General features: G+C 60.0%; 9 protein-coding genes across 9 annotated transcripts, besides 4 other annotated features; all 9 read left to right on the top strand.

Moving 5' to 3' along the window:
• Positions 1-45: 45 nt before the first annotated feature.
• LPMP_330510 (hypothetical protein) lies at positions 46-921 on the top strand (the record flags this gene model as incomplete). Its single annotated transcript, XM_010703842.1, has 1 exon — positions 46-921. One exon carries the CDS (start codon positions 46-48, stop codon positions 919-921), a length of 876 nt encoding a protein of 291 aa, XP_010702144.1.
• Positions 922-1478: 557 nt separating this feature from the next.
• LPMP_330500 (hypothetical protein) lies at positions 1479-4685 on the top strand (the record flags this gene model as incomplete). Its single annotated transcript, XM_010703841.1, has 1 exon — positions 1479-4685. One exon carries the CDS (start codon positions 1479-1481, stop codon positions 4683-4685), a length of 3207 nt encoding a protein of 1068 aa, XP_010702143.1.
• An 832-nt stretch (positions 4686-5517) lies between these two features.
• On the top strand, positions 5518-7566 carry LPMP_330490 (hypothetical protein; the record flags this gene model as incomplete). The annotated part of the gene is made up of 1 exon (XM_010703840.1): positions 5518-7566. The coding sequence occupies one exon, from the start codon at positions 5518-5520 to the stop codon at positions 7564-7566; it is 2049 nt and encodes a 682-aa protein (XP_010702142.1).
• Positions 7567-8564: 998 nt separating this feature from the next.
• On the top strand, positions 8565-10190 carry LPMP_330480 (deoxyribodipyrimidine photolyase, putative; the record flags this gene model as incomplete). Its single annotated transcript, XM_010703839.1, has 1 exon — positions 8565-10190. One exon carries the CDS (start codon positions 8565-8567, stop codon positions 10188-10190), a length of 1626 nt encoding a protein of 541 aa, XP_010702141.1.
• A 397-nt stretch (positions 10191-10587) lies between these two features.
• Positions 10588-10990: a repeat region.
• Positions 10991-11957: 967 nt separating this feature from the next.
• LPMP_330470 (hypothetical protein) lies at positions 11958-12824 on the top strand (the record flags this gene model as incomplete). The annotated part of the gene is made up of 1 exon (XM_010703838.1): positions 11958-12824. The coding sequence occupies one exon, from the start codon at positions 11958-11960 to the stop codon at positions 12822-12824; it is 867 nt and encodes a 288-aa protein (XP_010702140.1).
• A 1005-nt stretch (positions 12825-13829) lies between these two features.
• LPMP_330460 (hypothetical protein) lies at positions 13830-14480 on the top strand (the record flags this gene model as incomplete). Its single annotated transcript, XM_010703837.1, has 1 exon — positions 13830-14480. One exon carries the CDS (start codon positions 13830-13832, stop codon positions 14478-14480), a length of 651 nt encoding a protein of 216 aa, XP_010702139.1.
• An 879-nt stretch (positions 14481-15359) lies between these two features.
• LPMP_330450 (hypothetical protein) lies at positions 15360-16022 on the top strand (the record flags this gene model as incomplete). The annotated part of the gene is made up of 1 exon (XM_010703836.1): positions 15360-16022. One exon carries the CDS (start codon positions 15360-15362, stop codon positions 16020-16022), a length of 663 nt encoding a protein of 220 aa, XP_010702138.1.
• Positions 16023-16709: 687 nt separating this feature from the next.
• LPMP_330440 (hypothetical protein) lies at positions 16710-19871 on the top strand (the record flags this gene model as incomplete). Its single annotated transcript, XM_010703835.1, has 1 exon — positions 16710-19871. The coding sequence occupies one exon, from the start codon at positions 16710-16712 to the stop codon at positions 19869-19871; it is 3162 nt and encodes a 1053-aa protein (XP_010702137.1).
• Positions 19872-20758: 887 nt separating this feature from the next.
• Positions 20759-21058, top strand: LPMP_330430 (hypothetical protein; the record flags this gene model as incomplete). The annotated part of the gene is made up of 1 exon (XM_010703834.1): positions 20759-21058. One exon carries the CDS (start codon positions 20759-20761, stop codon positions 21056-21058), a length of 300 nt encoding a protein of 99 aa, XP_010702136.1.
• Positions 21059-21700: 642 nt separating this feature from the next.
• Positions 21701-22547: a repeat region.
• Positions 22548-23431: 884 nt separating this feature from the next.
• Positions 23432-23860: a repeat region.
• A 1539-nt stretch (positions 23861-25399) lies between these two features.
• Positions 25400-26258: part of a repeat region that runs on past the window's edge.

Here is a 26258-nt window from a genome sequence, read left to right as displayed (position 1 = left end):
CCTTTCCCTTCCCTCCTTGACATAGGCCTACCCTCCCTCACATCCATGGAGGCGTTGCATTACGAGCTGTGGGCTCGCTGCACCTCTTTTGTGGCCTCTGCCTGCGCTGACCGTGATGCTTCGCACGGCCTTGGACACATGCGCAAAGTGACGGAACAGGCAATCTTACTGTACTTCATGGACACCGCCGCCAGCGTGACGCCAGGGGAGAAGGCCGGAATGCTCTACAGAATTATACTAGTGGGCATGCTACATGACGTGGCGGACCACAAGTACGACGCTAGTGGCACTCTCCTGGAGCGAGTGAAGTCCTTTGTTGCTGCCGAGGCGGCAGCGCTGGTGACTCGCGAGGCCAACACGGATCCGAGTCTCTTTTACGTTCCTCTGCCACGCACTGACACCAGCGGGGAAGAAGGGAGGGCGCGGCAGGTGTCGCAACTCCTGCTGACCTCACTGGATGCCATCTCCTACTCAAAGGAGGTGAAGTTGGGCATGCGTTGGTTTCTGCCCGCGTTGAGTGACGGTGTGGAGGCGGCGACGAAAAGCAGCAGCTGGGTGGCAGTCCGAGATTACGTAAGTGACTCGGACAAACTGGAGGCCATCGGTGATGAAGGACTGCTGCGCTGCTACGAGTACACGTGCGCGCAGCATCGTGCTGTGGCACTGGCGCAGCTTACGTCCAACAGCCTCCGTCCCTCCAATGAGGCTGCTGCGTCGCAGGCGATCTCGGTGGAACGGCAGCTTGAAGCAGTGCTGCTGCGCGAGGTGGTGGTGCACTTTCATGAAAAACTGAATCACTTGCTGCCGGTGTTCATCGTGACGTCTTCTGGAAAGCACTTGGGTATTCCGCGTGCTGCCGAGATGACTGCCCTTCTGGAGAAGTGGGAGCGCCATGGTCCCCCTCCAGTCACGGCGTACTGACGCAACGCCGCTACTGAGTGTGCACTAGCGTGAAGTTAAGGCCCTTGGAAGGAGCGGGGTGGGGAAGTGACGCTACTGAGGTTCGTGCGATGACTGCGCCTGCACACACGCTGGCGTTGCTTCTCCTGCCTTCTTGCCCATCTCCTCTGCTTCTTCTAGCATAACACGTATATTATATATATATATATATATGCGTGTGTGTGCGTCACAGTGCGCTCCATTAATGGGCTAGTTGACGACCTACGAAGAGGTCGAGCGACGTAAGACGAACGCAGCGTCCTGCACCACCATCTCTGATCCTTCGGGTTTTCCTTGCTCCTCCCCCCTCCGCTCAGAGCTTAGCCGTCATAGCTGCGAATGCTTCTACGCCCGACTGCATTCGCGAGAAGCGTTGGAAGTGACTTGATGGGACTTCTCCAACCCGCGCTCTTCCCATCCCAATCCTGGTGCTTCTATCTCTATCCTTCGCTTCCTGCGCCCTCCTTCTTCCTCCCTGTGCTCCGCTCCTGCAGTGCGCTGGCCATTGAGCCAACCGAATTTCTGAACTTTCAGAAGACATGGATGCTGCTGCTCTGTTCCACGAGCGCCAAGCGGATGTCGCCGCCTTTTCGGCCCTTCTGTTTCGGCAGCCTGCAGCCGTAACCCAACTACAGCGCAAGATGTCTATTCCTGTTCCATCAGGGATGCACACCAATGCCAGTTGGGAGGAAGCCGTCTCTTCTTCCCCTCTGACCCACACGGCCGCGATGACGCCGGCTTACCGCCGCCCTGCCTCCGCGAATGTGCCGGTGTCACGCGTCCTTCAGGAAGTCAAGGCACAGGCAAAACGAGAGCAACGGATGGCGCGCAAAGCCAAAAAGAGTGCCGGGGGTGGTGCCGATTACCCTGCCGGCAGCCTTCCATACTTGGCCACGAGTGGCAGTCGCAGCGGTGCCCCGGTACTCGCCATGAGCTTTTCCGCGCAGGAGATTCGCGACCGCACCTACCTCTGGATGACGGAGCCGGGGTTGCATTTCAGCTCTGCCGATGACATCTCGCAGCGCGCGACCAGTGAAAGTTCCGTCCTAACTCCCCAGCAGCAAGCCAAGCTGCGGCGACTGCGCATCAAGCGAACCCATCAACGCCTGTTGTCACATGCGCAATGGGCCCTCTGGCTGCGTCGTCGGCGTCGGCTGTGGCACCGCCGGCGTCCGGTGGCGCGGCGACGGCACCTCGCTCGGCAACTCGCACTCGAGTACGGACGGCCGGTTGGGCTCTGCCGCTGCTACAGGCCTGGAAAGCACACGATGAGAGCTACAGCGCTGGGACGCAAAGCACGCCTGCCTTTCGAGGTCGCCCAGAAGATGGTGACGCAGTGGCTGCCATCGCACTCGCGGCTGGTGAAGCGTTTCCACTACCGTATTGTGTCACTTGCCGTTCAGCCCTGTGTCACGCACGTATCATTGGCGACAACGACATCATCAATACACTCGCAGCATGGCGGCGGTGCAGCGCGCAGCTCCACGGCACCTTGTGAAACCCACCATGCAGCGCGTCTCCGCTGTTGTACGTCCTGCGAGGCCAGAGTCGCCATGCCGCATGAGCCCACGCGAAAAGATCATCGATTTCTGCAGCGCTGGGCGACTGCTCTTGCGGAGCAGCAGCGTCAATGGCTCTTCCGCAGCCCCATTGTGCGGAATGACCAGTCCGCACAGTCCCACGCGTTGCTGTCTGCGTCTGTCTTAGCTGCGACCATGCTCGCGGATCTCTCACATCACTGCGTGTATGCACTGACGCCGCGGAATAAATGGCCATTTACTGGTACAGTATGGAATTCACCAAATTCGCCGCGTGATGCAGCGTCTGCTGCCTCGCCTGCGCTGGCAAGCCTCATTGAAGCACTTGGACTGCGTCCTGATGCAGAGGACGTGAGCGCCTCACCTTCTGGGGTCATCTTTGCGCTCTCTCCGACGGCACGCCATCAGCGCACCCGACGAACCTCTGCAACTGTCGTACATGGACACATGTGGGGTGCCGGCTCAGCGTGCCTCGGTGATGCTGCGCTGCAGACGGCCGATCTGTGCCGTGGCTCTATCAGCACACTCTCTCGTCACACGCGTGTGGTGCCAGTGGTGTTGGTGGCCTCACTGCGCGCCAAAGCTGCGCCCACTGCCGTGGATGTTCTTCTATTCAGTGAGGCCCCGGTTCACTTCACGCGCCGCGCTACGGCACAGCTGCAAATTCAGCTTGTTTCATTTTGGAACCCGTGCTCGCTGAGCGTGGCGCGCGCCTCTGTGTTTGAATTCTGGCGGTGCGACCCCTCGGCGCTTTCCTCAGAGTCGGAGCCTGAGGCGCTGGCAACGCTCAAGGGTACTCTCCAGCGCTGTGCCCGTGCTTACCGGCGGCTGCAGCTGCGCCCACCTCGCTCCCGCAGTGACCTGCGCGTTCGCAGGAGAACGCCGTTCAAGTCCTCTCCCCGAAAGACCGCACCAAGCGGCGGTTCGGGGGCTGCAGATGCAAGAGCTGCCGCGCATGGACATCCTCAGGGGGCTTCGTCGCCTGCGCGGCAATCATCACGCCTCTCCCTCGTTGTGTACCCGAGCTTCTCCTCACCGTTTCTACTAGATCCGCACTGCAACAGGTCCGGAAAAGGAACTGCAGCTCCGTGCGTGTGGCGCCTTGCGCTGCTCTACTGCAGTCCTGCGAGCGGGAGACATGCGCCGAGCGTGCACATCGGTGACACCGCCGCTCGGTCTGCAGCTTCCCCAGGTGTGACACAGGCCGTCACCACCCTTTCGGTCCGACGAATGTGCCTAGTGTCGTGGCAGACGCGTCGCGCGCACTTCCATCTGGCTCGGCGTTTCTTTGGGTTTCTTCTCATGGCTCCCTCGCCGGTTAAACCAACGCGTAGCGGTGCTGCCCTGCGCGGCCGGTGCCGTGCGCTTGGCTTTCAGGATCGCGTTACCCTCCTCCACTTGCTAGGCCATCCTGCCTACCCCCTGGACTACGGGCTGTCCCGCCCTTCGGCCGCGGCGCAGCAGCGGCGACGTCAGCAGAGCCGACCCACACCAAGAAAGGCCCGGGTGGCGAGGTGGGGTACGAAGCGCAGTCGCACTTCAACGGACGGCACGTCTACCGCTGCGACGCTGGCGAGCGCGCCTCTTCCCTCGTACCTGCACACCCTGGAGTACTACGGAAATGCCTCGAATGCGGCGTGTCGTGTCTTTGTACGCGCAGCACACAGCGATCGCCTGCTCCCCACCCTACACAGCAATACGGGAGTGATCCTGCTGCAGTGCCAGTGGTGGCAGCACAGAGGTGACCGTATGCTGCGCGTACCGTTAGTGACACGCATCGGTGTTGTGTCGTCGTCGGGCTTCTTTGCCCAGCGGTTTGGGTGCGTGGTGGCACCTGTGTGGTGTTGCTTCCCGCCAACAGCGAGCGAGGCTAGCGGCGGCGTCAGTCTTGCCGCTCTCACCAACGAGGACAAAAATGTGTCGTCTGTGACGGCGCCCGGGGTCCACTGGAGTGCCGTCTCTCTGGTTGGTGACACCGCTGCTGCTGCTTGCGCACCCGACTATCTGCTCGCCCCTCCTGAGGTAGCGGAGGATCTTCTTCGTCGCAGCGCATTGCTTCAGCGAGACGAGGTGCCGCGAAAGCGAGCCTGCAGTCGCCGTCAGCGCGTGTTTGACCTCGGGCAAGGACGTGCAGTGCGGGAGCTCGAGGCATTGCTTTACGATCCGCTGTCCTGCTCACCGGTCCACCTCATACGGTGGTACGCTTGACGTGATCTGTGGGATGGTGTCCACACCCGCAGGAGGTAGGCAGTGCTTAAATGCACACATACGTACGTACATGTCAATTCTTCTGCCCTTCGTTCGAAGAACTGGTGAGGCTCTGAGGACTCCTCTTCCCCCCTTCCACCACCTTCCACACGTCCACCCACGCTTAACCACATCAGCCCGCTGCACGACGAGAGAGGGCCCCTGTGTGGGTGTAGCGACGAGGCGTCGACGCCGCGAATGAGGAGCCAAATGCATGACGACGTGGTGGTTTCAGCTCCTCATCACTGACCTGCACCATTTCTTCTGGGGCTAGCCAACGTCTTTGGTGCACCGCATCCATCACACGACGATAACTTTTTCACGTGCGTACCCCCTCCTCCTCCCCCCAAACCCCCCCCCCACACATTCGATGACGCGCCAAGCATTACTTTTCTGCCTGAGGACAAGGGCTACGAGAGGAAATGTCATTGCGCAAGGGGAGATCGCACGAGGTGGTGTCATATGCCGCCCTGCGGCTCACTGTCCCCCTTTTAACTTCGTACGCGCCACATGCCCTAAATGCCGTTCTCCCCTCTTGTGCTTTGCGTACTCGCCTACGTCTTCACCGCTCTCTCCCTATTTTTGCCTCTTTGAAAAACCAGATGCCGCGGCGGCTTTGCCACGGAACGCTTCTCCACAGCACGTTGGCCACCCAAGACCGGAGCAGCCGCTTGTGCTGGTAGCCGCGGAAGCGACGCGTGAAGGACGGCGGTTGGCCCGCCGAGTTACAAACGAGAAGGCGAAAAGGAGACGTCTGCGCGCAAAACCCACTCGCCAGAGAATCGACCTCGCCATGGATCCCGGCTCTGTCTTAGACAACCTCCTCGCGCGCCACCGCGGCTTTGTTGTCGCAGCACAGCATACTGCAGTAGCGAAAGCCCACCGGCGCCATGGATCGACCTCTTCAACGGCGCCACCATCGAAGATAGTGGAGGCTGTGGAGCGCGGCGTGAATCCGCTCATGTTGGGACTGCAGGCTCACAAGACCGAGTCCGCTGCACGCGAGAAGGCGAAGGCAAAGAGAAGGGGATTGTCGCTGGATGTCTCCCGCACGTCCCAGGAACCCCCCGTACAGTCAGGGACTGCGTCCTCAAGCCTCCGCACCGCTGCTAATCAATCAAAAAATGCATCAGTCTCTACTACAACGGTGCTCACAACCCACACGCAACTCCCAGCGGTGCTGGCGACGAAAGAGATGCAGCGGTCCCGCGAGATGGCGGTTTCTGCAACGCTCACGTCGCGCTATCAAGAGCTGCGTGCTAAGCGTCTGCAGGAGGATGAGGAGCGCAAGCGCAGTCGCTCCGACCCCATGCCAGCGTTGCGCAGCACCGGCGGCGGCGCTGGCCAGGATGGCGAAAAGGGCGCTCATAAACACGCGCGAATGGAGGAGAAACGGCTGCTTCTGCATGAGCCTCCCTTGCGGGCTACTACGGCCACCACAGTTTCTCAAACCCGGCGCGATGTCTGGAGACGGCGGTGTACAACGCGGAAGATTCTGCGGAACTCGCGCAGGGTCTCGCGGGCCTCGGCGTTGCGTCGCTACTGGTACACAGCACTCTCCAACAACGAGACTAGGACTGGTACTCGCGGTAGTTTCTCACCAGCCATGCATGCGGTATGTACTGCGGGTAGTGAAACAGGAGAAGAGGAGGGAGCCGCAACGGTGACACTGGCGTCGAAGACAATACCAACGTCAGAGAGACTGGTATGTTCCACCCCACCGTTGTCGATGCTTGCATTGAGCGACGCTACAGAGAAGCGCTGCGCCATTCGTCGTCTCCGCGCTGCTCACCGCAGTGCGAGAGAAGTGCATTACAACATCCAGATACCTAGAAAGCGAGGTGACGTCGTGACAGGCGTGAGAGCTGCAGCTGCGATGCCTGAAACTGATCAGGTGCCTGCAGTGGCGGCACAACTGGCTGCCGACCGCAGTGCAGTCTCGCGTCCGAGTCGTCGCCAGCGCAAGGAGGTCGTTCGTTGCATTCTCAGCTCTTCCGCTACGAGGATGTGGGCACTGGCAGCAGGCGTCGTCGCAGAGCGACTGAGCATCGTTGCTCAGCTTCGTCTTGAGTGCGCGTGTGCTACAGCGCCGGCATCGGTGTTGGCGACGCGCACAAAGGGAGTGGGTGCGCTGCCCCTTTCTCTCGCCCGCTTGTTCCCGCTGTTTGGTGCTGTGGTAGAGGTGCAAGAACTGGAGCTCACGGCAGCGCCTGTGCGGTCGCGTCGCTCTCGAGGTGCGTGTGATGCCCACTTTGCCTCAGCCACCGGCGGCGAAAGTGCTTGGGGTGCACCGCAGCTACGTGTTTTACAGCAACGCAAGGGTATTGTGATGGAGGAGTACAGCGAAACACTGGGCATTCTGTTGCTTCCTTCTGAGAACAGGGCCGAGATGCAGGCTTGGGCAGATGAAGTCGCAAGGTTGCGTGCACAAGGACAAGGCACGTTGGCAGGCGTGAGTGAGGATTACAAAGTAGCACCGCTTACGCGCATGAAATCGTCGCCCAGTATTGTGCGAGTGCCCAAGCACTTTCCCGGGGCGTCTGGCAGCTTTGTGGAGCTGGTCCAGCTGCTGTTGTTGCGCACACCTACCATCCTCTCCATCAGCCACAGCGACAGAAGGTCAATGTCGGCTCCTTCAACGGCGGCACGTATACCAGCGACTTCTGTTGGGAACCTGCGCGTGCTCGTGGCTGTGTTTTGCGGGGAGGTGTCCACGGCTGCTGAGGACTGTGATCTCGCAGCTCGTCACGCTGACTGTGACGACGCAGTTCCGCCGGTGGCTGCCGGAGGCATTAGGTCCACTGCGTACCCGCTTCATCGCCTTCTGCACCGCTGCCTGTGAGTGCGGTGTGAGCCGGATATCACGGAAGCTCCACGCGTGCCCCTACCTAGGTTTCCACCGTGAACGGAGTGCAAGACAGGAAGTGTTTTGCAGGAGAGTGAAAGGTTACGAGCGATACAGGAGCGGATGTTGTGGCGTTTACGAACTGGCGTGCAGGCCCATATTGTCCTCAGACTTCTGTGGACGTGTGTGTGTGTGTGTGTGTGTGGCGGCGAAGCAGATACTGCCTTGTTCCATCACGCTGATGATCCCCCTCTCCCCCTCCTTCATTTTCCCCTTGCTGGACTTTGCTCAGCGACGCTTTAAACGGAGAAGGGGATCCACATGAGGTGAACAGCGAGCTCCTCGCAGAGTGGCACACACATGGCGTCCCTCATTTCTGCTCTCTTGGCACCGCGGAGAGTGCACGATTTGAATGTGCAGTCGAGTGGGCAGAGATGCAGCCGACGATGAGCCACTGTCCACCATCGACAACGCAGGAGGTGCGAGTCGTAGTGTACCCTGTTTCCCGCATGACTGATGAGTACTATGGTGCGTTACCAGCGTGGTGGCTTGCGGGCTTCATTCCGCCTCGACAACGTTAGCAGAGGCGCTGTTTGTACAGTCTCTATTCCTCCACCCCTCGACCTCTTCTTTCATTTGTTCCTTCTTTTCTCCCCGCTTCAGCAGTTCTCGAATCCGCAGCGGTGGGCGCACCCGTGCACACACATTTGCAGGCACAATACATGCACAGGAACATACACGTGTCTCCATAGGCAGAACGGCGCAGGAAACAGAAAAAGAACAGCTCGCTCGTCACAACACTGCTGGGGCGCTGTTTTACCTTCTCGCTTCTACACCCCCCCCCCCCGAATCCCTGGCGCCACAAACCTTCACTGTTTCTAATACGCTACGGCCCAAAGAACTACTTCGCTCTCGCCCCTCTGATCTCGCAGGGTGGTGGTGCAAGCCGTACACGCGCATTTACCTTCAATGCCGCCACCGCACGGTCGCTCAAGATGAAGCGCTGTCGCAGCCGCTCCCCGTCCACCGGCTCCTCGGCCGCAGAAAAGAGGTCGCACGCAGAGCGAGAGGAGGTGGCTCTGTTTCTCTTCCGCCGTGACCTACGTGTGGTGGACAACACCGGCCTGCAGGCGCTCTGCGACGAGGCCGCGCACCGCTCCATCTCGGTGCTGACGGCGTTCTTCTTCAACCCGATTCAGTGCGACAAGGAGAGGAACCCGTACTTTGGCGACGCCTTTTTCCAGTTTTTCTGCGAGTCCCTCGTGGACTTGGACGGTGCGGCGCAGCTGAGTAACGGTCTGGTGTGCCTGCGCGGCAGTGATGAGGAGTGCTTGAGGCGCATCCGTGATAGTGGCTACGAGGTGAAAGTGCTTGGATTCAACGAGGACTACACCCCCTTTGCTCTCTCCCGTGATCGGCTGCTGCGGGACTACGCGGAGAAGCATGGCATTGTATGCGTGACAGGGCCGCACGACTACTCGCTGCGTCCTCTGGATGACGTGGCCAAAGGCCCCGATCAACCGTACAGCGTCTTCACACCGTTCTACAAGAAGTTCATGGCGGAGCACGCCCACAGGGTGGCGGAGCCGCTGCGGGGAAACGTGAAGAAGGTACAGTCGATGCTGGTGTCGCAGCCGAAGAAGCACCTAGAGCATCACCTGGTGAACCCTGCTCGACTGTACACACACATGCCGCAGGTGCAGGACCACGGCGGCCGTGCAGAGGGGCTGAAACGACTGGCGTGCGTGGAGACACTGAGGAGGTACGCGGATGTTCGCGACGACATTGCAGGAGACAAAACATCGCACCTCAGCCCGCACATGAAGTGTGGCACGGTGTCGACGCGGGAGGTGTGGCACGCCAGTGTGCAGGCTCTCGGCACTGGGCACCCCTTCACTCGTCAACTTGTGTGGCGGGAGTTCTATGCGATGCTGGCCTTCACGCGCCCACGACTCCTGCAAGGGCAGCTGAACTCCTTCCTTGGCAAAAAGAATATCATGAAGGCGACACAGCCGAAGCAGAATGCGCCGTTCCAGCCGTCCTACGACAATTACACGTGGAACTGGAAGGCAGAGCACTTTGAGGCCTTCAAAGAGGGGCGCACTGGTGTACCGCTTGTCGACGCCGCCGTGCGATGCTTGACTGCCACCGGATGGTGTCACAACCGTTGCCGCTTAGTCATCTCCAACTTTGCTGTCAAGGTGTTGGGGATCGACTGGCGCGAGTGTGAGCGCTGGTTTGCGACAGTGGCTGTGGACTACGACGTCGCGAACAACAACGGTGGTTGGCTTTGGTCCTCGGGCCAGGGTGCTGACGCGCAGCCGTACTTCCGCACCTTCAACGCCTTTCGCCAGTCAGAGCGCTTTGACCCGGACTGCAAGTTCATCTTCCAGTGGGTGCCTGAGCTGGCGGAGGTGCCGCCGAGCGTGGTGCACAAGTGGGAGGTGTACTGTGCGAAGGACAGGGACAAAGCAACGACCAACTACTCGAAGAAGCGGGATGACATGGGAAAGAGAGGGGAGTACACCACGTCGTACCCCGTGCCGATTGTCGACACCAAGGCCGCCACTAAGGCAATCATCGAAGAGTACAAGAAGTACGGCAAGTCCAAGATGAACTAGTCAATGTGCCCCCCACCTTTCCTATTGGATTGATGTGCGGTTCGGCGATGGCAGCGGCGAAGGGTGCTGAGGAAGAGGCGTGGTGTGCTTCTCACCTCCTCTTCCCTCACCTCTCTCGTCACCGCCATCACGCGGCAAACCTATTTCACCACACATCCTTCCCCGCAGATACACACACACACCTTCAACGGGCCCCAGGCACACCGGCGAGCGCACAGCATTTGAGGAGCCGCAGGTATTTATTCTCCTCAGCCTTATCCGCACTGAAGGGCTCGTGCAAGTGTGAAACGTACGCTCGCGTTTTCTCTCGCTTCGCGTCTTTTTCGTTCTCCTCGCCATTGACGACATGCCGCCCCCGTGCGCGGTCTCCCAGGATCCGGCACCCACCCCCACCTCCCCTCTCTCTGTGGGGAAGCCCGACAGCCTCCCCTCTCCCTGCCCAGTGCCGCGCCGCTTCTGGTAGTGACAGGGGGTCCAGCGCCCACGACGCAGGGATGTCAGGGCGGTGTATCGCTGCTGATGTCGGCGGCCGGGTCCTGGACGGCGCTGCATCGGAGCGGCCTGCGACTAGGAGCGTGTTTGCGCCACCCGTATGGTGGGCGGGGTGCCGACGCGATGTGGGGGCGTGGGGTGGGTGTGGAGTGGGGCGGGGGCCGTGTCGGGGTGGCTGGGCCGGCACATTGCTGTGGCGCGTGTCTCGCCCAGCTTCGCGCGACGCAATGGGCCTGCGACAGGCCGTGGAAGAGGGGGCCGGGTGCAGAGCGGAGTTTGAGCTCGTCTGCTGTATCACGGCGGATGGACACGTTGCCGAAAGAAAGTGCCAATGCCCAGTGATGCAAATGCCAGTATCCATAGAGCCGTGCAGTTGCAGCATTACTTGCGGTCACTATGAGAGTCTCACTGGGTTGCTTATACTTTTTTATGCCTGTGAATACCTGTGACTGCACGCTCAATAACACTGCGTGGGGGCTGCGTAGCCGTTGACTCGAGAATGACGCCATCCACTGCTGCCCTCTCCGGTTGTTGGTGAGCTCTCTTTTATCTGTAGGGGTGCTTGTGTGGGCTTATTTACTGCGTCTTTGCGGCTATGCTCGCTCCCTACGTGGGTAGACACGAGTAATCAGCGCAGTAGACAACGTTAGCAGCAGCATAGACGCTGTGTACCCCTTTCATACGTAAGTCCCTCGACGGAGCACGAGCAGTCATCGTAGCAAAGACCGTTGCAGGGACGTGACTTTCTTTGGTTGCGCTTCTGCACTCATGCTGCGGCTTTGACATCAGGTGCCTCGCGCGGTCTCTGATATGTTTGGAAACGCTCACTTTACTTTCACCTTCCGCAGTGCAGGGTACCGAGGCACCAATGACGCGCGCCGTTGTTGTCGTTTCCACAGTGAGCGGTGGTGCGAATCTCAGCGGACACGTGCCGTGTGTGAATTTCTCAGCGGTCCTCTTCGTCTTTCACCGTCTCGCTTCGTCTCGTCTGTTCACTGCCTCTTGTTGTCTGTGTGCGTTGTTTTGTTTCTCTCTCTCACTATGTGTGTTTGCGGATGCCTTCACGAGACTTGCTCGAGCTCGCGATGCAAGCGCGAAACTTGTGCGTCCTCTACGGCTACTTCTCACGGCATTGACTTCAGCGCGAGAGCGACCTCGTTTTAGCTTTGCGCGTGACAGTGTGTGACGTGTGCCTTCCTACGTCGAGGCCACCCGCGAGCACTTCCGCTTTACCTACACGCTCTTTGCTTGCTCTTCTAGTTTCGTGCGCTCTTCATGCACCAGCTCAGGATCTTTAAGTATGTGGCGTCTGAGCTGGGCCACGACGAGCCGGTGCTGCACGCCGTCGTTGTCACCCACCGCTGCCTTCCTTCAGACCCACTGGAGGAACACTTCACGTCGACTATTCCTCACACAGTCACCTCTGCTTCGCGCAAATTGAGCAGCGCTGAGGCGAGCGTTGGCGCAGATGTTACTGTGGAAAGTACAGCTGCAGTAACCAGTAATGGAACGCTTGCTGTGCCGCTGGAAGTAGCTCTGACGGTGGAGCAGGAGCTCGCCAACCTCGACAATAGGCTTGCCTCCTGGAAGGAGCAGCGCCTTGCTGATCTTCAAGCACCTGGTAGTGTGCGTGCTTCTTCATCTTCGTTTCAGATGGAGGTGGCAATGGAGAAGAGGTTGGCGCGGAAGCGCATCGAGGAGCAGGACCGTGCTCAGCATCGCATGAATCTTCTCCTCACTTCTCTCGGTCCGCGCATTGATAGGCAGCTGCAGCTAATGACACGTGAGCATGACAGTGAGCAAGCATCGGCGAGCAGCAGTGCGAAGGTGGCAGCGACAAGCAACGTTAATGATTCTGCTGGCGCAAGCAGGAGTACAACCACCGCCACCACCCTGCCGCCTCCCTCCCCTCGTGCGCGCATCCTCTGCGATCAGCAGTACGTTGTCACACGCCAAGAGATCGTCCTGGAGGAGCGAGTCACAAGGCAAACACTGCTGCGCAACCTGTGGGACGTTCGCCGTCTGACGCATCTCGTGGAGGATGAAGTGTTGTTTCGCCGTAGCATCGAGACACGCGAAGGCATGTGGCGAGACCGTCTCAACGGTGAGTCGGACGCTTCCGTGGAAGTGGACTGTGTGTAGCGCCTCTTTCTCTTTGCTCCTCTCGTGTGGTATTGTGGCGATGACCGGCAGAGGTGCCGCCTCTTTCCTTCATCCTCCTCTTTTCACTACTCAGTGCTGATATGTACACTAGCAAACCATCTGGCCTCTTCCGCGGAGGCTATCTTCGGATGCCAGCTCACTTTGGTTTTCTTTTTTCCTCACCTCCCTCCCGTCGTTTCACAACGATCGACGCCTTCGTGTTGGGCTCGTGGACTGTCTTCTGCTCTAATTACGTGCATCGATTGTGTGCGTGTGCGTGTGTGTTGCACGACGTCAAATAACCCCCCACCCACAATTCATTTCCGGAAGTGGACACAACGAGAGGACAACGCGACGGGGGACATCCTCACGGGTGCATGTCGCTGATCTTCAATCAATGGGTTAAATGGTGCACGCCTCGTGCACGCGTGCGCCTCTTCATGCACCCATCTCGTCTGTGGAGGTGCCTACAGCCGCAGGGTATGGGCCGCGAGTCTGCGTTTTGCGCTCTCTAGTCTCTCTCTCTCCCCCTCTCTCTCTTTCCCTTTGTGTCTATGTGTGTCTGTGTGTGCATGGGCCTGGCTATCGCCGCCGCTCATTTCCCCCTTCCCTCTCTTTTCTTCGCTTATGCCCCTCCCCCTGCCTGAGCGTGTGGGCAGTCACACGCGAAACGAAGTTCATCGCTCACTCATTTCCTCAAGCGACGCACCCGCACAACCGGCATCAGCGGGCCCTTTTGCGCCCTCCTCGCACGTCCCCCCCCTACTGGAAGGGCAGCGCTCTTTTCTTCCTCTTGTTTGAGCGCTTTGCACATGACTGACTGCAGCGCTCTCATACGTGCACGTCCACTGGTTGCTGCGCTTGTCTTCACGCCGTCCACATAAACTCCTTCCCCAGTCCCTCACAAACTCGAATTCCCGCTCCATCGCTTTCTCCTCTCTCTTGGGTGCGCGTTTCCTTGCTTGACTCATCACATACCCTTTATTCCGCGCTACATCGCTACAGATGCTCGAGAAAGTTGTGCCAATCCCGTTCTTGGGCAAAGAGGTCTCGGGTTGGCTCTACCGCACTACGCGTTGGATGCGCAAGCACCCGTACAGGGCGACCTCCATCTTACTCGCGTGCGTTGGCAGCTCCATACTCTACGAAGCGCAAGTGACGCACAGGAATCGCATGCCATCTCCTAACGTCAACAACCACCTTGAATATCAGCTGAAGGAGGCCTCGCTGTGGGAGCGGTGGCTCCGTTGTGCCAGCACCACCCAGCAGGGCGTGAAGGGTACGCAAGCGGCGGCACTCGAGGATCCAGGCGACATGCCGGTGCCAGAGGACGTCGTGCGGCAGCAGCGGTTGGCGCAGCGCACCATTGCCGATGCTGAGCGGCTGCTCGCAACCACCACCGATCCTGAAGAGCGCCAGTCCTTGAAGGAGATCATTGAGCATGAGAAGAAGCTGATGGTGGGCGTCAACAACACCACGATGTTGATACGCAGCGGCCAACTCGAAGTGCGTGCCCCGCACTGGGAGATTCGCAACAACGAGCGGAACTGGAGCATTCTGTCGCGTGACCAGCAGCAGCAGAGAGACCACTACTGGTACCGCCTCGAGCGCAGTCGTGAGGATGATTTTGCGCGCAACACCTACTCCTCGCTGTAAGCAGCTCATGCGAGATTTGAGGTGTCTCTGGGTGTCGTTTCCGTGTACCGCCATGAGTTGGCTGTTGTTGCTGAAGTGGATGTGTGCTGGCGATCCCCTTCCCTGGCTACGTCTTCTGCAGCGCAATAACTCTGCAAAGTAAAGCAACGACAAGAAGAACAAGAACGCGTGCGAATCACCTCCTCTCTTCTTGCTTCTCTGGGCGAGAGAGATGCGCACGAAGCCGAGGGAGGAGGAAAGGTAAGGAGCTGGGCTTCATACTCGTCTGCAGTCGCACTGTGCGAGTAGTTGGTGTGCCGCCAACGATAGCGGGGGCCTTGGCCACCTGCCTCTGCCTGTGTACCTGTGCTGAGGGCCATTGGACTCGACCTCTTCTCTATTCGACCTCTGCGTTGTTCCTCACCCCTCTCGCTTTCTCACTGCAGCTACATCTGTGCCAGCAAGAGAGGGACTAGAAGGTTGGCGCTCTTCACCGCCATCTCATCCATTTCGGGTCCCCTCGCCCTTGCCGTCTGTGGCCGTGCCCCCTCTTGCCCCCCACCCCTCGCTTCAATTCACCTTTCAGCGCGACGTTACAGGGCGATTACTCTACCTCCTACCACGATTGGAAAGTACGTGGAGGCTTGTCGTTCCAGAATAATTCTCATAATGCGCAGCTGTGCCAGAGTCGTCGCACCTACCAGAAGAGCGGCGTGCCCCGGCGCTCTCTGTGACCAGCGCTACCGCATAAGCGGCGGTGGTCGCGGGGACTTGTTCACACGACACGCCAGCGCCTTCAAGCCACCCACGTCCGGCGTGCTTCGTGGCTTGACTCACTCTTCCCAGACGACAGACCCACAGTTCGGTCAGCTGCAGACTCGCAAACGCATCCAGCATGCCATGCATGACCGAACGATGTCGGGCAGCGGTCATCACCGCACAGCCATCGCAGCGTGGTCGTACCTGCTTCCCTCCCTTCGACAATGTGTTGAGCAAGCGGTACCCGGCACGCTGTACGAAAAGCTGCGCACCGACGAGGCACCACTTACGCCTGCGGAGTCTCAACAACTTTCTGATGCGCAGCATCTTCTCCGGTTTGAGCTGCAGCAGCGCATTGGGCTGCTCGAGGACAGCCTGGCAGACGCTGAACTCCCGTATCTCCTACAGTGGCCCACGGTCTTCCAGCGTGCTTGGCTTCGCTTGCCCATGAGCCAAGGCTGCGGATCGGTGACCGAGGCAAAAGGTGAAGCCGTCGTCCCGGTGCCATCATCCTCTGTTCATGCCCCTGCTGTTCTCCCCATCGCCGCGTGGGCGCCGGCGCTGCCCTCTGCGTCCTCTCTCGCGCGCCTGAGGGGGCCAATTGGGGGTGGCGCTCTTGTTCTCCGTCTGGCACAACTCACCGGGCACGTGGTAAACTGCGTCGAGGAGGACCTGAGTAGGCTTGAACGTGGCTGTGCTCCACGAGAGGACGGAGCACCACGCAGTCGCCGTCAGGCTGCCCTGGAGGCGGCTTGGCGAGCACAGTGGGCAGCCTCGCTGAGCTGGCACGCTGGCACGTCGTAGGATGGACTGGGGAGGGGGAAATAGGCAGCAAGACGATCCCCAGATGTCGTGGAAAGAAGACTGAAGGAGGCAGAGAGAGAGCATATCTCCGAGCGGTTCACTTAGGTAAAGGTCAAGTCCGCTACATCGCGCTCGCCTGGTGGGCGCAGACCGTGGGAAGCTAACGCACGCACAGACGAACTCACCGGTCAAGAACGAAGAGAGACGCATGGGGTGCTCGCGTCTGTGCGTGCCGGCGGTGTAGCGCGCTTCTCTGTCTGCTTTTCTTGTAGTTGTCGCTTCACCTCCACTCTCCCCTGAGCGTTCTTGCGTATTTTGCAACGCGCCCTCGGTTGTGGTCATCCCACCGTTGTATGCGTTTGGCTCACCGCGAAGAGCCCACAAAAGGGGAAAAAAAATGATAGCGCTTCTTGGCGCATATGCGCGTGCGTCATGCTCGCGGGTAATGCCCTGCGCTTGTGGAGTGTTGTGGGCGCGACAAGCCCACACTCTTCCAAAAGGCGAGATGCTGCTGCATTGCGTGGGCTGATTTGAACAGCCTTTTCGATTGTACGTTCTGCTCTCTTCCTCCCTCCCCTCTTTGCTTTGTGTGGGTGCCGTCGTTTCATGACACAGACAAGCAGAGGCGTTTGACGACTCGCCTTCTCTCGGGCATACACCTCACCCACAACGACTTCTAGGGGCCTGATGGCGACCGTGTCGATACACTTTGCTCAGTTTCTCCATCAGCTGGTGGACGCGGATGCATTCTTGCAACACTACATACTTGAGCGCGTCTCTGCTCATGTTGCGTTTCATGAGTCCACGACCGTAATCTCCCCATATGTTGACCCGGCAGCGCCGCTCGACGCTGTGCCTCTATGGTCTCGCCCGGAAGGCCTTCCACCTCTCCCACATGGTGCATATTCAAAGCCGCAGTCGGAGATTGAGCCGTCTCTGCGTTGGGCGCCTGTGGAAATGGTGCTGATGCTGGACGTGTTCGAGGTGGCTCAGCGCTCCCCGAGTGGGTGCCAGTTTCTCTTCCTCACTTCCACTGTCTCCATGGAGGCTTCAGCCTCTGTGGCGGTGGCCGCGTGGCTGAAGTGCTATGTAACGGGTTTCGCCGAGGAGCAGCGCACCGAGGGCACCGTGGCGACGTCCTGTGCCGGTGGGCGAAGGCGGCCCTCGCTGTGGCCGTGGTCGTGGCGCACGGCGATTCTTCACGGGGAGCTCAAGTGCAAAGTGCGGCTTCTTCTTCTGCGTATTCCTAGTCTCTACGCCATGGCCACCTCTGGCGCAGGGACGCTTGGTCCTGGCAAGCGTCTCTGCGACGCGCTCTCTGTGACTCCCGCTATAGCGGCTCCATCACCTCTGCATTCTGGAGAGGCCGACTCCTCGACAGAGCAGCTTAGCTCCATCCTGCCTCTCTCCATGAAGTTGGAGCAGCTGCCCAGTGCACGGCTCACGAGCACGAGCACGAGCAGCCCCTGCTGCACCTATCCGTCCGACCGCTTCTTGGAGTGCTCGCACGCAGTTCACGTAACTGGAGTTGTCCACCAGGTCTTCTACGAGGGCCACAGCGCAGCGCAGCCTGCTCCCTGGGTGACGGTGCTACTGCTTCCACTAGCAGCACCTCTTCCTCATTCCGCTTTTTCTAAGTGCGGCAAAGAGTCACCCAGGCGTCGGGAGGTCGACTTGAGCCTCCTCGGGTTTCCCCAGTACAGTGCCGTTGCCGTCATCGGAGGCGTCATTGCGGTGCGTGGCCACACGCAGGTGGCCCGGTGTCGCGCCGGCGCCAGGGCAGGGGCAGCTGTGCCGCTTCGCCTCGGTGGAGCAGCGGAGACGTCGTTGGAAGAGTACATTGTTGCGACCTGGGCTGCTCCAGTGCAGCTTTCAGCTGGGATGTTACGGGCAAGCAGCTGCTCGTGGCCGAGCAAGAGCTGTGCGGAGTCAATTATCGAAAAAGCGGCAGATGCTTCTCCACTAGCCACGACGGTGGGACGGGATTACGCGGCGCTGGAGCCCATGGTAGAGTCACCCCACCATGCAGGCAGCGCGGCAGATGGCGTTGGCGACGACTATTTGCGACAATGTGATGATGCGGCGGTGCGATTGACGGTCACAGAAGAGGAGGTGGCTGCGCGCGCTGCTCTGATGTACTGGGAGGGTGCTCGGCTGGCGCTCGGGATGGGGGCACCAGGGCAGGCAGACGATGGGGACAGAGGGACTTGGGTAGCACATTTGTTCAGTGTCTCGCTTGATTTCCTCGTCGCATCTCAGCTCGCGCTTGTCTCCGCGCAGATGACTGACGGTGTGGTGGTGCTCGCCGTGGATGAGGCAGTGCCGGAGTCGCTTCTCACGCGACTGTTGCGGCGACTCGATCGTGCGGCGCCAGGTGCAACGCTCGAGGTGCCGTCCTCTATTCTAACGCGCGCCAAACCATCCTTTTTTCTCCCTTCGTACCACACGCAGCGCGTCCCTGCACCACTCGCGTCGAGAGCGCGCGCGTCATCGTCAGTGACCTCTGCGGTGGTGGGGACGTCAATGGGGCCACCGGCTGCGCGTCCAGTGCGGCGTCATCTCGCACCCGCAGAAAGTGTCGTGAGTGCTCCACCGCCGCCTTGTTACCCAGAGACCCTTCAGGGTGGCGCTCTCACGCACGCAAACGGTCGCACTCTCGTTCTGCAGCGCGTTGAGGCGCTCCCTGCACCGACCCTCAAGCTCCTACAGGAGGCCCTGCACGATGAAGCAAGCGATGTGGAGAAAAAGGAGGTGGCAGCGTTTGACTCGCATGAGAGCGAGGGCGCCTTCGGCTCTTGTGTCGCGACGTCGCCCCGCACAGCAGGTCAGGAGCAGCGGCAATTAGCGCAGACACCGTCCACGAACCCCGCCGGCGCCACTCGTCGTTTGATTCGACGCGAGGGTGGTCAAACAGTGAAGTACTGCGCCACACACAGCGCTCTGTGCAGTGTGCGGCAGGGATTGTCATTTATGCAGAAGAGCCAACTGGTCGAGTTTGCGGAGCGCTGCGACGTCGTCGTGCGACCAGCGTATGACACGCACCGGCAGATGACTGCGCTGCAGGGCAGCACTGTGCCCTCCTTTAGCAAGTTGCTTCACGCTCGTGGTGAGGCATGGCTGGAACTTCTGGGCGCAGCGCTGGCGCTACCTATGCACAAGGTCGTCGCTGATGGCCCTCCGCTGAACTCCATTGCCGCAGCACCAAGCTATGCCCCCAATGATGCACCGACGCTGTCGGAGGCGTGCAGCCGACTCCTGAGCACGTACTTCATCGCAGCCAAGGCGCTGTGTGTCGAGGGAGCCGACGCGAGCATGATGAAGACCCTTGTAAAGCTCACCGTGGCGCACACGGAGTGGCGCACACGCCTCACGGTGGCCCTTCAGCAAGGGACAGGGAACTCCATAACAGCATTCTCTCCGACTTGTGCGGTGACGGCGCTGATCGACGCGGTGGTCGCGGTGGGGCTGTGCGACGCGACACTGCACTTCTTCACAGCCAAGACGCTTCTCGGTGAGTGCGTGTTTCGCCTCCTTGAGTCCGAGGCGTGGCCTGTCTTGATATCCGAGTATTGCAGTGTCCAGTCTCCGCAGCAGGAGGAGCACGACACGCGCAGCGCGTTCGGTAGTGCTTCTGTACATGGTAAAGAAGGCGGCCTGCTCAGCTGGCAGCAGCTCTACGCTGAAATCGAGTACCGCACGCGCCTCGTTCCCGCCTCGGTGCACCCCACAGAGCTGCAGCCGTCCTCCTTCTCGATTCTGCAGCTGGCGCAGGACTTGCAGAGCCACCTCGAGTGTACGGTGCGACAAAGCCACGTCGCTCGTTCGTTGACGGAGGGAGGCGCAGGGTAGCGCTGCACCTGTGCGTGCCCGTCTGCCGCTTCCAAAGCTCAGGACATCTCGACATCATCGGACGTTCTCCTCCCATCATTATACCACTACCGGCTTGTGCCAATGCCTGAGCCTGTCGCGTAGCGCTTCGCTTCTCTGTTTTCTTTTACTACTTTATCTGCTCACCTTTTTCTGCTAACACTTCTACCGTCACACTGATGTACCGCGTTGCACTGCGTGGCAGTGGCGCCACCACATGCGTTGGTGGCATCCTTCCCTTTTAACGAATCCCACTTGGTATGTGCGGGTGCTGTAGACCTCTGCGGCGCCTCGTTTGCTTGAGAGAGAGAGATCCTCGTGTTCACTGAAGGGAGAATGAGGCAAATGGGGGTGCCACCTATGAGCAGGGGGGCTTCTGCGTTTGTGTGTGGATACACAAAACTCCTTTTAGTGACGCCAAGAGAGAGAGGGCATGGGTTGGCACTAGTGGGCGTGAGTTCCACTACGTAGATGAGAGGATAATGCCCCCCCCCCTGTTTTCACTCTCCGCTCTCCCTTCCTCCTGCGGGCATGGACGCCACGGCGTCGGCCCTTGCGCATCTCGATCACCTCGCTCATTGCCATTCTCACTCTCTCTCTCTGACCAGTTTCTTCTGCTTAATCTCCCATTTCGTGGTAGCAACACCAAAGTTACGCGGCACTGCACCCCCTGCTGCACACTGAGCCGCACCCAGATTTACAAGTGTGTGTGTGTGTGCGCTCCTGTCTCTTGTGCTCTCATCTTCTACCTCTCCGTTGCCCTTCCCCGTTTCCACCAAACTACACACCCCCACACACACCCACACATCCACGCACATACGTGTGCGTTCTTTTTTCATTACCACCTCTGAAGGTTGTCCACAGCAAAGATGATGTTCGGTCGACCGCATGCGCTACAGAAGGAGTGGGGCAACATGTACTTCTATGAAAAGTTGCACCACCTCGTCGACCACACCTCCAACTTTGTCATCTCGAAGGTAGACTGGTGGCTGCCTTCCGTCGCAGTGGGGATCGCGCTTAGTCTTTTCATTCTCGGCGGCCCAGAGGCCCTGCCACAGGCGGCGTCGATCATCCTGCCTTCGGCAACCCCCGCTATGACTACTCCACCATTCGCGTCGCCTGAGGGGCTGCAGAGTGGAGCAGCCCCAGAGGATGCCGAGGATTTTTAGCGACTGCGACCGTAGGGTCCGTGCAATCGTGCACAACGGGAAGACAGGCAGCAAAGACCACACACGCCTGTATGGTTGTCTGTGTATCACAGCCCATGCATGCCCCTTCTCTGATCGTGCTCTTCCTCAGCTTTTTAGGGTTCGCCTCCTGTGTCATGCGTTTGTCCCCCGCACTGTAAGGCCACAAAGACGGCGCGTGTGCTCTGGAATTCACCTCGCTTCGCTGCTGCTTCATACGCCTGCACGCAAACGCACACGCTCTCTCGACGTCATGGGGATGATGTGCGCCTGCCTGCCTGTGTTTCTGGGCGTGAGCGGGTCATCGAGAGCGATACGGGGCCAACATTTGGTGCTTCCGTAGTTTTCGATTCACGTGGCGCGTGAGATAGCGCAGCGTTCTCTTCTCCTCGATGTGCGCTTTCCACCGTTGGTCTGCTGCATCTTTCTTTCCTACGAGGGTGTCCGACCCACTGTTGTCCTCAATGGGCTACTCGTAATTGGCGGATCACTGGACACTCGAGGCACACCATCTTTCACCCCATGATCGCACACGCACTCCTGTGATGTGGCACATTTCACTAGTGCTGCCTGAGGCTTCCCCTGTCGGGTGTCTACCGCTTCTCCTCTCTCGATGCCCCCCCCCCCCCTCAGAGCCACTGGCGGTGAGCTCTTTGTGCACAGGCATGCACCTATGCAGGGCGCCTCCGCCTGACACACCCCACGCCTGGCAAGGGCGTGTGAATTCAGGAGAGCGCGGAATGTCGCTGCTGCCACCGACGCATGGCATGGACGGAAATGGAAGATCGAGACGTGAGAGGCACCCAGGCAACAGCGTCGCCCTGAAGCACAGGCCCCACGAGCTGGACGCGCGGGCACTATGCGCACACGCTGCCGGGCCCAGCTGGCATGGTGTATCACACCCCCACAAGGCATGCGGTGGTCAGAGGGGCAAGGTCGCTGGGCAGGGCAGGTGCGGAGGGATCCATATCGATCAGCCTCACAGTGGATGTGCGCGGCGTCTCCTACGTCCGACCGGACGGGCTGGCGCAGCACGGATGCCGGCGGCGTGGCGGGAGCACCGCGGACTGCACCATGGAGCCCTCCAGACTCCGATGTGAGGCGTCACCAGGCGATGTCATGGTGTGCGGAGGGGGTGCAGGGTCGCCGAGGGCGCTGACCTGCAGCTGTCCCACTTCCTCCCTGGGCACATCCAGCGTGCACCTAGCCCGCTTCCTGTTGCCGCCGCGACAGGCGCGGCCGCCTTCGCCCTCGAGCAGGACCCTGGACGCGGCCCGCTTGGATCGAGGCGTGCAGTCCGCCCAGGCCCGTGTGGCGCCGACCGTGCGGCATGCATGTGAGGGAAGGACGTGAAGCGTCTGTGGGGCGCATGGCCCAATTTGACTGCTGGGTGGCTCCTCCTCGACGACCGAGGCCTCAGCCGTGGCGCCGCTGGGGGTATGCGCGGGGCGTGGTGGTGTGCGACTCTGATCGCCGACGAGTTTGGCTGCTGGGATGGGATTCGTTGACGCACAGGAGTGCGGGAGTTTTATCTCGTCGTGTTTGTGGTGTGTTGACGGCTGCGGCGTTTGTTCTTGTGATTCGGTTTAAAAGTTAAGTCTACTTGAAAGTCGCCCTTAAGCGTGGCCGATTCCCGATGCCTTCTATCGTGTGTGGGAGAGGCTGGGTGGGTGGGTAGTCCGAGGGGTGGTATGGTAGCTCCGTGTGCTGTTGCGAGGTCACCAGAGCGCCTCCAGAAGTAACACCCCCCTCCGCCTCCTCTGTGTTTTCCGATTTGTTCTGGGGTAACTCGTCGAAGCCGCCACGCTTCTTCACCTCTGTGAGAGCCACACACGCATACGCCAACGGTGACTCCCTCCCCCACCCCCCCGCAAACAAACAAAACGGGATTTTTTGGGGCACTCACATCACGGCCACATCGCTGTTTTTTCTCTTTTGGTTTTCTCTTTTCACATACGCCAAGTCAACTCTGTCGGTGCGTATCCGAAAATTTGCCGACGTGCTGTTTTGCGGTTGCTTGCCTCTCTGTCAAAGTACACGCTCCACGAGGAACCCTCTACACACCCTTACCAACCTGTAGTCAGTGGAGCTCATTACCTCGCTTGCCCTCACTCTCTGTTCACCGCCTCTCCAGAGAGCACGAGTCTCGTTGCTCGCTGCCACTTCACCCTCTTGCTTTTCCTCGATGTGCTCTTGGCTCCACTTCTGCACAGTCGCTTGATAGGGAATCGCTAGCCTCGCGCAGTGCCTCGCTGAAAGCCGCTTGCTTTTGGGGGCAAGCAGCGCTGTGCCATCATGGCGAGGGCTACGCCCCCGCGCGCGGTCTCCCAGGATCCGGCACCCACCCCCACCTCCCCTCTCTCTGTGGGGAAGCCCGGCAGCCCCCGCCCTCTCCTTGCCCAATGCCGCGCCGCTTCTGGTAGTGACAAGGGGTCCAGCGCCCACGACGCAGGGATGTCAGGGTGGTGTATCGCTGCTGATGTCGGCGGCCGGGTCCTGGACGGCGCTGCATCGGAGCGGCCTGCGACTAGGAGCATGTTTGCGCCACCCGTATGGTGGGCGGGGTGCCGGCGCGATGTGGGGGCGTGGGGTGGGCGTGGAGTGGGGCAGGGGCCGTGTCGGGGTGGCTGGGCCGGCACATTGCTGTGGCGCGTGTCTCGCCCAGCTTCGCGCGACGCAATGGGCCTGCGACAGGCCGTGGAAGAGGGGGCCGGGTGCAGAGCGGAGTTTGAGCTCGTCTGCTGTATGATGGCGGATGGACACGTTTTCCCAGGGGAAAAAAGAGGCCTCTTTGTCGGTCTGGCTCTCTCTCTTTCTCTGTGTGTGTCGTCTGCCCTTCTCAGTGGAGCGATTCAACGAGAGGAGGAGGAGAGCGCGCATGACGTGCGGTAACGTCATGCGCGCTCTCCTTCACTGGTACACCCACCGAAGGTGTTACATGGACACACCAATCGTATCAGCAACGTTGGTTGCATTCTCAGGTCTGGTCCTGCGATGAAGTGACGCAGAGGTGTTCCACTTGCTTTTCTTCTTTTCCCCAGCTGTTCCTCATTCTCTTGACTCTCTACTGCTCCTCACGGAGGCCCTCATGCAACCGGCGCAGCAAGAGGCGCCGCTGCTCATCTTACCCGATGTGGCATCGCCGCAGACGCACCGACCAGATGTGACGGTCGAGGACAGCGCTGGTGTTGTTCTGATCCCGAGTTGCCTTCCCGAAACGAATGCGAGCGCTTTGAATGACTTCTTTAGCTTCAGCTCTTTTGACTGTTTCACGTGGTGGTCCTTGGCGACTCCGGGCCTGCTAGTTTGCTGCACCGTATTCTCCATAATTATCATCAGTGTCTGCTCCAGCCGGCGCACAGCACCCGTGGTGCTGGAGCTCATGAGCTCGCAGCAGTGCTCTTTTTTCTCGTCTTTACAGCCACCCGTGGCCTATACGGAATGGATGGAGACGTGCGCTTCAGCGTATCGTGGCTATGCTTACCCATGCATGAGTCAAGTAGACTGCGTCGTGCTGGGACCTCGGTGTGCTCCGGCCGGCATGTTGCCGCAGCTGAGGTGCGTAGATACAGGTGCGCGGGCAGATCATCACGCTGTGTGCGCCTACCCCTCTCCCTCACCTACCGATGCACCGGCGCTTTTTGGATTCTGCACTGAGGCTGGCACGTCGTGTGCCATCTGTGCGACTGAAACGTGTCCGCCAACAACTCCCTCGCATGGCTCGGCAGGGTGCCCACTGACCACTGAGTGCAACAACACCTCGTGGCTGTGCAAGCCCCTCTGATCCTATTACAAGCGTACGTGCCTCCCGTGCCTTGGCTACCATTGATGATGCCCCCACATGGGCAACAAGGAAAGAGGAATGACAGATGGCAATGCCGTTGCAGTCGCCGTCTGCCTTGGCGCACACGAGTGTGGGTGGCGGTACAACCTCGCTGCTACCCACCTCCTTCGCTTCCTCGCTCTACGCCTCGCGTGCACTGTACAAGTTTCTCTCCATTTCGTTGGCCCCATTGCAGTTCTCCATGGCTGCTCGCCACCACCCCCTTTGCCTTTTCGCCAGTCGTTCGTGTGTGCTGATGTGCGTAAGTCTGCCGTCGACCCTCCGCTTTACCGCTCCCCTCTCCCCGCCTCTTCAGCTTTCAGAGCCGCATGAGGGAAAAAAACACACCAGGGCAGCTGCCAAATACTTTCGCAGCATCACAACATGAGGAAAGCGTACCGCTGTGCGCTCTACCGGGGATGGAGCATTTGATGCCACCCTGTAACGGTGGCTCATTCGCGACGTGAGGGCGTCCTCTCGTGCACCGCACTCAATTCCCTCTGCTGCTTGTCCTCTGGTATACGGCGGCGGACCCTTGATGTCGGCGGAGAGGTCTGGGGCTGGAGCTGTCCCGAAGAAGGCGGCAACCCAATGACACTGTTGCCGCCCTCTCACTTACGAATTGTGTCGACGATTCCTCAAACACACGCATCTGTCCACTACACTTCTCCCAATGCCCCCCCCCCCCCTCAGAGCCACTGGCGGTGAGCTCTTTGTGCACAGGCATGCACCTATGCAGGGCGCCTCCGCCTGACACACCCCACGCCTGGCAAGGGCGTGTGAATTCAGGAGAGCGCGGAATGTCGCTGCTGCCACCGACGCATGGCATGGACGGAAATGGAAGATCGAGACGTGAGAGGCACCCAGGCAACAGCGTCGCCCTGAAGCACAGGCCCCACGAGCTGGACGCGCGGGCACTATGCGCACACGCTGCCGGGCCCAGCTGGCATGGTGTATCACACCCCCACAAGGCATGCGGTGGTCAGAGGGGCAAGGTCGCTGGGCAGGGCAGGTGCGGAGGGATCCATATCGATCAGCCTCACAGTGGATGTGCGCGGCGTCTCCTACGTCCGACCGGACGGGCTGGCGCAGCACGGATGCCGGCGGCGTGGCGGGAGCACCGCGGACTGCACCATGGAGCCCTCCAGACTCCGATGTGAGGCGTCACCAGGCGATGTCATGGTGTGCGGAGGGGGTGCAGGGTCGCCGAGGGCGCTGACCTGCAGCTGTCCCACTTCCTCCCTGGGCACATCCAGCGTGCACCTAGCCCGCTTCCTGTTGCCGCCGCGACAGGCGCGGCCGCCTTCGCCCTCGAGCAGGACCCTGGACGCGGCCCGCTTGGATCGAGGCGTGCAGTCC

Source organism: Leishmania panamensis (assembly GCF_000755165.1).
Source record: "Leishmania panamensis strain MHOM/PA/94/PSC-1 chromosome 33 sequence".
In the NCBI taxonomy this organism is placed as follows: Eukaryota; Euglenozoa; class Kinetoplastea; order Trypanosomatida; family Trypanosomatidae; genus Leishmania; species Leishmania panamensis.
Note: the sequence above shows the minus strand (reverse complement) of the source record. Positions and strands in the feature narration are given on the sequence as shown.